The 12,754-nt window shown below is 39.5% G+C and overlaps 1 protein-coding gene across 1 annotated transcript in view; it reads right to left on the bottom strand.

Moving 5' to 3' along the window:
* The window catches only part of LOC117810766 (protein unc-13 homolog C-like), a 111,864-nt gene that overhangs the window by 22,974 nt on the left and 76,136 nt on the right, over nt 1-12,754 (bottom strand). Inside the window, exons 18-22 of the mRNA XM_034680721.1 lie at nt 10,061-10,187; nt 7,060-7,156; nt 5,824-5,967; nt 5,520-5,597; nt 3,444-3,521 (exon numbers count right to left, since the gene is read on the bottom strand). Of these exons, the coding sequence (XP_034536612.1) occupies nt 3,444-3,521; nt 5,520-5,597; nt 5,824-5,967; nt 7,060-7,156; nt 10,061-10,187 (524 nt within the window). The remainder of the gene's footprint in view (nt 1-3,443; nt 3,522-5,519; nt 5,598-5,823; nt 5,968-7,059; nt 7,157-10,060; nt 10,188-12,754) is intronic.

The following is a 12,754-nucleotide window of genomic DNA, read 5'->3' as shown; positions in this document are numbered from 1 at the left end:
AAGGAAATATTTACTGTATGATGAAATAAAAAACTACGTGTGACCGCGAAGAACAGTCTTAATATCAACCCACACCAACACATCTGCAAAACTTATGGACATAATGTATTTGCCCATGCATGGCATGTATTGGGTAGCTGCAGCACCGTACTAATGCATGTTCATGTGATGGTTTTGCAAATGTTTGAGTCCATCTGTGGATTTGGGCATAGTCTAAATGAAATGCATGGGTAGATACTGGGACTCTGTTTACTGAAGTGTTTGTGTGTCAGTGACTGCATGTATGAATATATCTGTTTGGCTGTTTGCCTCAGTGGTTATGAATTACGCTCAGCATGTACAAATGTCGAAATATTGATGTTTAGGATGGAGTGGAGAACACACGTCGCTTAGGCTCAATGCCTAAGACCGATGTGTGAGGCCAGGCACCGCATCACATGCAGAACAGATCGTCACATTAGACCCGATAAGCTTAGCCATGGAGCAGCTCATCTCACACACTCTAATGGTGGATGGCTCAGCTGGGAAGCGGATGTGTGAACTAAACCTTTTATAGACATTTTTTATTCTGCAGACATGCCTCTATCTGCAGCACTCACCAGATAGATTTATTGCTGTGTGTACGCGTGTTCCATGCACACAAGTTCATACTGCTGTCATCTCATGAAATATGTTTCTGTCGCTGAAAATAGAGGCTGGAGGTGTAATTTCACTGTTTGAATTACATATGAAATCTTTTTAAGTGATAGCAGGAAAACGCTGCAGGCCATAGCCTATTATCAGTTTGCTTTGGCCTGAGGAAAGTTGACTGGGCCTTTAATCTGCAGTCCCCTTTAGAAGAGCTACGAACGCTGTATTGATGCGAATGCAGAAGCAGAAATTCTCCTGGCTGTTAGATAAACCGAGGGACCTGTCAGAAATGTATATCCTGACTCTGTGTGGTTTCTGATGCTTGAGTGAAATGTCTACCTGAAGACTGCGGTGCTGTCAGAAAGGCCTCTGTTCAAGTCAAGACAAATCAAGTGTCAAATAGCACCATAGGTATCCTTATGACTCTTTAGAATGGAGCAAATCCTGGCTATATGTTATAAAAGTAATCAAAAAATGTATTTAGCTTACTTAGTGAAGCAGTCCTATAGCAGAGATTTGTTTCTTGACTGTCAGATTAAGGATATATTCTTGGATTAGCAAGAAAACAGAATGTACAATCTACATAAAAAAACAATGAATGTAATTTTTAAGAATTTATACAATATAATTTACATATTTTTTCAGTTCTGGTGTCTTTCATACTTGATTTGCACTGTTGGAAAACCATTTTAATTTTAAATATTTGCATTTATACCTCCGGGAGTGCAATTGCAAAAGTGATTTTTGTATTATGGTAATCAAATTGTATCCCTCCCCAAAAAGTGCATCTACTTTTCTATCTATGGAGAATCTGCCCCCTCCATGGCAGCTGGTTTCACTTGACACTGATGGACATCCCGAGTCCTCCAGAGTGTACAAACTCTCCCCTGGCTGACAGCCTATCAACAGCACCCCGGCCCTGCCTCTCTTTGCCTGTTTCAACAAAACAAAATCTACTCACTGGCAGTTTGTTATTCCAAAACATAGTTTGTCCCAAACAGTGCCAAGTCAATAAAGGTTTAATAAACCACTGACTCTAAAGTGAGAAAACCAAATCAGCAAACAGAGTGACAGTCAAAGCAAAGCCTGATAACAATCTGGGGAGATCAGTGCGGGATGATTTCATAAATGTGGGCACTGTATGAGATTATTGCTAATCTTTGTCATTGGTAATTCTATGATAATAGATCTTGGTAATTACATCGTCTCTGTGGGAGTTAATTGCTGACAGAGAACTATTCTGTAATGGATACGTTACAGTGCAGAGGAAACTAATGAAAAACTACCTGAGTTACACCTCAGCTATTTAAGAAGTTTTCAAAATAAATTACTTGAGACATCTTTAAAGATAAACTTGACCTTTTACGTTTTTTTTTTTCTTAAGGGGATTTAGACTTCTGGTTTCATTATTCTGTACAGAATAATGGTTTGTGAGTGATATATACTGTAGGTCTGGATCTGCTAACTGTAAGGTGGTAACAGAGCCGCATCTTAGGGCACAGCTTGATAGATTTGTAAGTGTGTGAGAAGCTCATTAAACTGCGTCTGAAAAAAATCCTGTCTGAAGAATTTTGTGGCTGCAGCCCGGGGAAAAGATAGAGATCATCAAAACCTCAGCCAGAAACTTGGTGAGCATTTGACTCCACTCTGTGTGTTGGGGAGAAAAAAGGGGAACAACGGACTAAAACAAATATCGCACTTCTAATTTAGCCATGAAAAGAGCCGTGGCAGACAGAAAAAATAGCAAGCTAAAAATAAAGATGAGATTGGGTGGGTTGAGCCACTATCCCCAGAGCACCGGGGATGGTGAGCTCGAGCAGCCTGTCCAGAGGCGTGATGGGTATTTCAGATTCCGTATGCTCTGTGGCACATGCTGCTGGAGGGGGTTTAGGGGTGGGGGTGAGAAGCGTAGGAGTGTGAGGGGTGGCGGGTAGGCACAGAGGGGAGGGGGCGTGCTTTATCATATTGTTCGGTAAATGGCGGGAAGGGGTGTTGACGAGTCCTATTGCACACACCTTACAGAAGGACACAACCCCCTCCTCCTGGAGACAGAGAGAGAGAGTACAGAAAGGAAACGGGGGGAAACAGAAGACACAACGACAGGAGACAAAATGCAAGGCAAGACAGGTGTTAGAAACTGGAGAGAAACATGCGTGTAAGAGAGACACAAGAAGCAGCAATGGCTGCTTCTCAGGTTAGACTGACAGACTCAAAGGTAGAGAGAAAATATTAAAGCATGTTTTAACCAAACACACAGATTAGAGGGTTTCAACTTAATATCTACAAAAGGGGCAACACACACGGGGGGATTAGAGGTGAAGAAACAGTGATGGGTTCAAAGGAAGTTATTGAGGAATTGCAGTAAGAAAGATGATATTAGAAAACTGAACCTCATGTCAGATTAGTCTATTAGTCAGTTAAATACAGATCTGAGGGAAGCATTAGGGCATATCACTGTTGGGGTCATTTCACTTTCACTTTAGATAAATGTCATCTAAAACAATCATTCACATTAGCATGACACAGCATTTATTTCACAGCAGAGAGCTGGTCTGAGGAGGAAGGTTGAGCGTCCTTATCAAACAAATACCAACCCTGCTGAAGTGTCCTTGAGCAAGACACTAAATCCTGCTAAGCTATAGCTTTGGGATCTGACATGCCAGTTGGATGATTCAGATCAGTGAAGTACTGCATTGTAAGAACTGTTATGTTATATTCCATAAAAAGACTATATATTAGCTGAGTTGAAAGTGAATTGCCTCACACAGATGCAGCAGACAGAAACACACAGGAACACTCAGGTAGACACAAACCTGTTTGCCACCCATGGACTCAAACATCTTCTCCAGTTGGACACGGAGTTGCTGAATGTTGTTGAGGATGATACAGGGCTGTGAAAGTGAAGCGATACATATGATTAGATTGAGAACAGAATAAGTAAAGAGACTCAACCGTGGTTATTGTTGCAGTTTTGAGCTTGCGAACAGTGCACATAACTGAAAACACATTGCAAAACATCAAACAGGCAAAACGCAGTTAAATCCATCATTTTTGATATCATGACACACAATTTATACAGAGATTTCTGCACGACATCAATAGTCAGCAAGGAACTTCAGAACATAATACAACAGGGAGAGAAATGTCTGCACTGAATATGTCAGGCATTATCGATTCTCAGCTCCACAACAAGTTTAACAGATGACAGACATTAATCATGCAGCTTTTTATAGAGACTCTGAGTAATTCTTCAGAGTCTTCATTCAGTCACATATCATGTGCATGATCTACCCCCCAAAAAACAACTGACAAACATACAACACAAAAAATATGATAGTGCTGATGGATAGTACTACAATGGTAAATCTGCACCCCACAGGAGAAGGATGATTGGTCGTTTTCAAACCACAGAGCGGCCAATAGAATCTCTGCGGCAGCACGTAATGGCTCACTCTCCACTAGATTTATGATTTATGGGAGTGATTAGATTTTCTAAATCTGAATAAAAGCACGCAGATTTCTCTCAGCTACAGAACTCTAGCCTGACAGAGAGTGGGAAATACAGAGTAAGGGTTTCAATGTATTATGATCTATCAGTTAAATACCAGAGGCTGCTGTGGTATCACTGCAGATACAAGAGATAAAAAAGACAGCTGTTTCACAGTGGTGTGTTTATTGATTCACAAGTAATGATTCATCAATAAAGCGGTGCTTAGTTAACAAGTTTGTCTGCAGATATTATGAGTATTAAGAGATGCTTCCATGTCAGCACAGTATTCACAAATGCAGGTTGTCTAGTTTAGCTCAGAAGTGAAAGCGTGTGCCCCATGTACAGAGTCTAGAGTTTACCCTTCATCAGCCGTGGGTTTGATTCCAACCTTGCACCATTTTTTATAATATACATATATATTTTTGGGGGCTTTCTGCACCTTTATGCAGAGAAGAGAGGCCATCGGCTACAGCAGGAAACAAGGAGAGTGGGGAAACAACATGCGGTAAAGGGGCCGCAGGCTGCCCTCGAGATGGGTGTGCAATTTAACCATTAGGCTAAATCTGTGACCTCAAACTTGCACCTTTGCTGCATGTCTTTCCCCACTCTCTCCTCCCAGCACTTCCTGTCTCTCTTCAACCAATCAAATGAAGGGCTCACAAGATTGTAACCAAGAATTGCCCTCACTGAAATTAAAGGTATTATTGTGACTTAATGTTGTGAGTTTAAATGTGTGACACATTGTTGACTTGTACCCCACTTTAGGGCTTTAAACAAACTTCATCACTAACTTTTTCACAGAAGATGCAGCTGTCATACTCTGACATTGATTGATCTAAGGGCAGACTTCTGTCTCCTGTCCATAATACACACAGGCTGTATATTCTTGCTATGATGTGGTTCATGCACTGTATATGTGACAGTCTAACAAATTAGCAGTTCAGATAAACTTGATGTGCTGCTGTCTCTGTGCAGCTCCCTCAGCCTCTAAAGTCCTTTTTTCCATCATCTGTCTCTTCAGTCCTGTCTCGATGAGGGACATTTCACATTTTTCCTGACTTTATTGTAATGAGCCTGTCAACACTGTAAAGAAACATCTGCCTCCTCCACGAGTTCGCCTCGCGTTATCTCTCACTTCAACTTCAAAGACCAGTGTGGATAATTAGGCCACTCGGAATACCCCGCATTTAGTCATCCATCACAATGAACAACGGACAGAGAGGCCAGAAAATACTGATGACTTCTCACCATCAGTTACAGGCTGAGAGAGGAATGATTGGGTTTAAGTTCAGGGGGACAATTTGATGAGTGTGTTACAAAAGACAGGGCACGGCTATAAAAAGAAGTGACTGGACTTTACATCTGTAACATTTCCACATGACTGAGGGTTGGCACTTACCACATTCTCCTTATTCAAATGCAAAGGAAAGTCCTTCGATATGATTGCAGCATACTGCAAAAGAACTTTGTTGATAGTCTGTGAGGAGAGAGAGAGAGAGAGAGGTTTTAATTATAGCTTGTTTGCTGTCCGTTATTGATACACATTTTTTGAGGAAGTCATAACCTCATAAGATAACCAAGTGGAATAAATATGGTAGTCTTTCTTTAGATCAATGGCAAACTCTTTAACCATGAGTTATACATCCCCATGGGGTATTCAAGGTTCACCGGGTGGGTTAGGGTGATGAGGTTGAGAGTCTGACCTTCGCAAAGCGGCACATGAAGTGAGCAAGAGCCTGTGGGTTGGGACACTCCAGCTTCTTGATAATCTCAAAACTCTGGTTTAGTTGAGTGAACACATCCACCACTGAACAGGAAAAGAGAGCGTGCTCCGAGGTCTGCTGGAACTGTTACAGGACAGAGAGAGGAAGAGAGAAAGATCAGGAGGGTGTCGAGGAAGACAATGTAGAGTACTATCGAGTCTTAGATCTTAAGACCTCAGAACACCTCATAGTAGTCAGGGATCATTTATGATAGTGAAGACAGCGATTAATGTACCATTTACTCTGAAACCACATCACTCAGAGCATGAATCCGGACCATTTACTGCCAACTGCATTAGCAGGTAGATGTTAAATCATTAATGTGTGAATGTTCTGAGCTGCTGTGGTGCACTAATAACACAGCACTCCAGAGTGGACTCAAATTAATGTATTCATGATTGGCGTAAGAGTCCTGTTATAGCCTTTGTTTCATGTCTTGAATTAAGACGAATCACGGGGCATTGTTTCATGGACACGCAGAGCTATGTTATACTATTTCACTATCTTAAGCTTGGACCCTGCCAACACATAACATCAATATTTCATAACTTAGGCTTTCTGTCAAAGAGATGACATTTAATATGATGTTTAAGATTATTTTTTCAAGAGTCTTTCATTTCATTTTGAGCTCTCAGAGAACAATGAAGGACAACATAACACCTGTTTTTACAGTTTCACTGACAGTGAAGTGTACATTCTGCAGAGTTAAGATCTGAATGTATAAGTAAAATAAATATACAAATATTTATGAAGAAACGCATTTCTTTTCAAAGATTTCATTTTTAAGCTGCATGAAGTCTCATAAAATAAATCCACATCTCGATTGAAGTTGAATCAATATACTCCAACATTTGTTTTGCCAAACTTGTTACACGAGGCCTGACACATTTACTTTCCTTGTTGCCCAATGTTTTTGTGCCTCTCACTGCCCTGAAAACAATGTTTTGCTTCCTGTTTTCATCAATTTTTAATTCAATTCTATTCATATTCCTGTCTCGCAATGTCTCAAGGCGAGGAGTGTTTTTGACTGTGAAATTTCCTTTACCCCCTCCACACACCTTTTCTGCTAAATTCAGTCTTCAGGGGCCCTCCTTGTGAATCTGGAGTCAGTCTTGAGAGGTTTGATAAAGTAAATATACAGCTATAAAGTGAAAAATGACTCAGTGATGTACTCACTCCGTCTTTTTTGTCCCTCTCCAGAGCTCCATTGAGGAAATCCATCGCAACGTCCTCGTTTTCATCGAGCCACTGAATGACAAAAGGCTCGAACCACCTTAGAGAAGAGAAGCCTTTGGTTATTTAAATGTAGGAATAGAAGTCTTGATCCAAACTTTAATATCATGATATTACTTTTAATTTTTATTACTTGACATTGACTGTGTTATATCACCTTTTCATAGGAGTTTTTGAAGGAATTGTGTGTCCTGACACTTTATGTTAATACAGTTATTTTGATTAAAAGACACAAGCAAAGTGATGGTTTGCATTAAAGTCCTTTATCTTCCTTTTCCAGCTGTTTTTTTTGTAGGGTATAGCAGCAGTAAACACCACCTGAGGGTACACCTGTGCTTATTTGAACATGTTCTACAGGTACTGTTGGTTCCGCTTGGCCTGATATGGGTTGCTTCCATGTCAGGCCAAGCAGATTTTTGAATGATGGATCAGGCTGCTTGTCATTCCACATTTTGGTGTTACTTCTCAAAGAGACACCTTTCATAATGATGAGATTCTTTCTCCCCATTACTCAAAGCTGAATCAGTTCTATCAGCCAGAGGTAATCCAAATATTTGGATCAAGATTTTCCTCTTAGTGGTTCCAGTCCTCGTCTGATTTTAAGTCTTTTCAGACAGAAGTCTACAAAACATGCTTGAGCCTAAATATGTATTTCATCAGCTGTCTCTTTGTGAAAGAAAATATGTTTTAATTTCTTGTTTGCCTGAAGACACACATTTTAATAGAGTATTCAGAAAAACACCTGCATATCTGAAGAAATGTAATGTCCTTTGTTTTTAGATGATAGCACAGCATAATCCACATCACAGCATCATACAATGATTATGTCTGCAGTGTGTCCAAGCGTTTACTTGATGAGTAATAATTCAGAAGCCAATGTTTTTTATTTCTTCAAATATTTAAGGCAGCCACAATATGAGGGATATCACTCAAAACTGATTCTGTTACACTGAAAAAGGTAAATGCTGTCCGATCACAGTGTGGTTTTGGTCAGGCATTTATATCAGGTTTCAGTTTGTGGACAGATAAGACGGAGGTTAAGACACGACAGCAGAGGACATCCTGGGATGCATGAGTCGAGCAAAGGAAGTACATTTGTTCAGAACAATAATGCTGTTCTGCCTGTTTCACTTTGCAATTTCCTTGCTTAATAAAGTGCCCGAGCTTGTCCTTAGAGCAATGGTCGTCCCACCAAAACGGCTTTGTTTTCTGGCTAAGGGCATCTGCTACGGGAGGGAGAGCCGATAAATGAGGTGGGCGTGGCGACGGCAAAGAGAAAAGAGACAGGCAGACAGAGGAAAGAGACTGCATGTGTGGGTTTGTATGATGCGTTTGCCTCTGGAGGAATCAATCCAGCCAGAGGTGGTGTTTGAGTGACAGAGTGGGAGAGAGGGAGGGGGAGTCATTATGCTGATAGACTGGCATGGGAGAGGGCACCGCGTTCCCTGCTTGCATTACACCTGTTTATGTTACAGTCATACCTGCTTTGCTGCACATGATTATACATGCATGATAGATGACTGTTTTATGTAAAATTAGAGCAAAAATGTTTAGCCTTTTCATTTATATCCTAATCAAAAACAGTTTATGATCACCTTGTACTGCGATGGACTGTCAGCACATTTTATATGAAGATGAAAATTTGAAAGAATCTGTCTTTATTACAAACTAACCATAGTTATAAACCAGCTCATTTACTAATCACCCAGCTGTGCTAAATACTTGATTCTGGTTGGCTCCTTAACAACTCTGAATAGCTGAAGCTTTGACAGGTTCACCCAGGTCTTACACATAATATCAAATCAATACACGGAAATTAGTTCCAGCATTTTTTTTAATCTCTGCTTGTTGGCGCTGTGGCAAAAATGTTAGCTACTGTTGGCATGCCAACTCAATATGAGAAACAACATGGAGGATATTTATAACATTACATCCTTTCCTGCAACTCACGTAACAGTTCAGCAGATGTGGTAAGAGCATCTCTAAGTTGCTGATCATTACAAAGTAACTTAAACCATGAGGGGATGTGATAATAGCATCAATATTAAAATGTGTGACTTGTGTCTGATCTATTTTCAAAGGTGTGTCGTCTGCAGAGCCCTGTGAAGAAGACGAGCTAAATGAAGACAAAGTCAACATAAATATTCCTACAGAGGTCCTGTCCTCCTTGACTTACTTTAACTTCTATAAAAGTGTTCACTTTAATGTGATTTATAACAAATAAGCAGGCTGATGTTTGAACTTGACTGGGGATTGAAATGTTCAGTTTAATGTTAATTTGTCCTGTGAGTGGGCTGATGAGAGTCTGTTGCCATGGAAGTGTTACCGAGCAAGGACTCACATGGACTTGTTTTATAAGCTGTATAAATAAGTTATTTTTAAATCCATAAAATCATCTTTAAATCAGTCATTCCTGTCAACTTGTTTATAGCTTTAATTGAAAGCTTGGTTTCAAGTGTGATCATGTGCAGTGAGCAGGTGGATATTATCTCTTACTTATTTTATTGCTCTTAAATAGTAAAAAGGGAATTGTTTCAGAGGTGTATGTGGCACATTATTTCCCTAAATATATTTCAAATGCTTTAAAATGTTGAGGAAATAAAAAATTATTCTAGTATATAAAAATAATTAAAATGTCAATTTTTTAAGGAATCCCACAGAGATCAAACTTAGTGCCACTTACTTTTTTATGTAAATAATATAAACCCAGCTTATTGTGAGTGCAATTTATTGTTATTTGGATTTCACCAAATACACAACTATTTACTTGGCAAATATGCACCAAAAAGGAGCAGAACTTAACATAAACTGTAAAATGTTGACACTTAGACCTCATTTGACCTTTGTTTAAATGCAAGAAAATGTCATTATGACACAAAAGAACCTTTTCACATCGTATATTGATATAATTTATGCATGTGCTTGAAAATGAGAGGACACTCACAGAGAATATTCTGGCGGAACACCCTTGAAGGCTGGCAGGTCACGGACGTACTCGTTATGGAACCATTTGACTTTGAAGTGAAGATTCATGTATTCAGTGCTTTTGCATAGGCGGTGCTTGTCATGGTCTGTAATTCAGAATAAAACATGAGAAGATAAGTGAGATACAGAACATCCACAGGAGACAATTCTTAAACAGAGACACTTTGTCTTGTTATTAAACACCACGCATACACAAAATCCCAAATACAAAAAGAAAAACACAAATATCTTAGTAAGCATATGAAAGATTGTGATAGCAGTGGTTGCTTTTAATTAGAAATCTTATCAGCATCGATCATGTACAGCCTTGAGCTATCAAAGAATGGGAAAAATAAAATACAGCCTGTAAATGTGCCCAGCCCCCTCAAAGAGAGAGAAAGCCCTTGAATGACTGCAAACAAATGGAAACTAAAATGGATTAAACTTTCATGTCAGCTGACATGGCTGCTGAGTCATTTAGCCGAGCCCACTGTAGACATTTCAGAACAATTAAATATTTCCTTGGGATCCCCTGGAGGGGAAAAAGATGGTGGTGGAGCAAGAGAGGAAGTGAAGAAAGAAGAGATAAGGGAAAAGATGGGAGACCAGTGAAGTAGAAACAGTGAGAGTGAGAGAGATCTGAGATGAGAGAGAGAGAGATAACACCATGGGAGAAAGACCAATAAGTATAACTTTTCTGCTACTGCAGTGGCGGGTAAACTAAATTCCCTCTGATATACTGCTCCAGATAATAAAACAATGGCTGTATGAACAAGAAGAAGAAACAGAGAAGGTAACCCGCAGCTCTGTGAGGCTATAAACAGGCACAGAAGGGCTTTAAGCAAAATGCTAACACCAGTATGCTATCATGCTCATGATGGGAATGTTAATAAACTGAGGATTAGCAGGTATGATGTTAACCATGTTCACAATCTCTTGATCATTTGTTTTTTCTCTCTACAACGATTAATGGTAATCAGCCCAGAGGTTGTAGAGATATTCTGATCAGGATCAAAGTGATTTACAGACCAACACTGCAATCCACTGAGCAATGCTGCTAGCATGGCCAAACATGACAGCATGGGAGGTTTGTTCAAACACCTACCACAGCCTTTGTCTTCTGACAAGCCATTTTGAAATCAATGATGGTCAGAAGCAGTCAGAAAGTGGGAGTACAGAGAAAAACATTTAGATCTTTTTGTGTTGCATTGCCATTTCATGTATTTGCACATCACATTGTTATGTGGACACACCCATCATAGACTGTAATGGTAATCTGGTGTGTGTGTATGTGCATTGCATGTCAAACCTCCCAGACATGGTCCTTTTCTATAATGTGTCAGCATGCGCTCTTCCATTAATATTTCACTGTACCCGTCCCTGTGTGCATCCCTCTCTCTTTTGGGCTTCATGTAAGACTCCAATGTCTTACTTCAGTCTCTTTTTCCTATTTTGACTATCTTTGGTATACTTTTTTATATATATTTCCTTATAGAACTATATAGTAGCCATAATACTTGTGAATTTTTCATATTTTCACACTAACATATTTTCACACTAACTTATGTTGTAAGGCCAAAAAAAGATGTTCTTCTCTAAGTTTTCTTGACCCTGTTTGGCCGTATCTTGACAGAATATATTACGTCCTTGAAAGGTCTAGAAAAAAGTAAATGTGGAATGTTTCAGGTTAATTATCAAACAGTAGAGGACAAATAAAGACATATTAGCACAACATACTGCAAAATGAAAAATCCATACATTCCCGCCACATCAAAGCCTTATTTGAATCCACACATTGCATCCTGACTGTCGTGCCTTAATCCTGATGAAAAACCTTGGTGCTTACTCTGATGAATAGTGCAACGCCTGCCAGCCTACACTCCTCTCTAAGCTCCGAGGAAAATATTTACATATGTGTCATTACCATATTTACCTTTGGATAATGAATTCAAATGCACAATGCCATATTTACTCCTTAGAATGGAGAAGATACCGAGTGCACGAGTCAAGACAGTCTGTTATTAAGTTCCTGCAGCTTGTTTCAAACCTGCTTTTAAAATGACTAGCAGCATATTTCACAAGTACTTCATTTAAATGATAAGACAGGGGGGCTGCTGCCAGATATGGTTGCATGAGTTTGCCTTTGAGTGAATGCATTAGTAACTTGAAAATGAGAGTGAAATTCATTTTTGCGTCTTGGTAAAAACAATGCATATGCAAACTTAATTTGTTATGTCTAAAGGCTTGAAAATAACTTTAATTCTGAGGGACTGAACGTCTAGATAGAACATCACAGTGTTTCCTTATGTCACACAGGAAAGGTTATGCAGAATCTGTATCACCAGAGGAAAATATCAGTGTAGCAGAGACAGTGGGTGTGAAGATAAAACTCAATACAAAAGTGGGTGTTGTAAAAGTCACCATGGCTGAACACATGCTGTAGGTTGAGAGAGATAGAAATGTATCCTTGATTAGCAGAAAAGCACAGAGCCAGCGCCACTGTCTGTACCTCGGGTGTTAGTGGAAAATGTATCTTGAGAAAAAAAAGCACAAGTGTAGTCTCATTAAAAACCCCATGATATCAAAACAACTCATTTTGAGTTGCCCAGCATTTTATCTACTTCAGATATTTTCTCATTTTCATACAGAAATGCCCGAGGTTGAGTTTGTCCAA

Source organism: Notolabrus celidotus, chromosome 3 (genome assembly GCF_009762535.1).
Source record: "Notolabrus celidotus isolate fNotCel1 chromosome 3, fNotCel1.pri, whole genome shotgun sequence".
NCBI lineage: Eukaryota > Metazoa > Chordata > Actinopteri > Labriformes > Labridae > Notolabrus > Notolabrus celidotus.
This window is presented reverse-complemented; position numbering and strand designations above follow the sequence as displayed.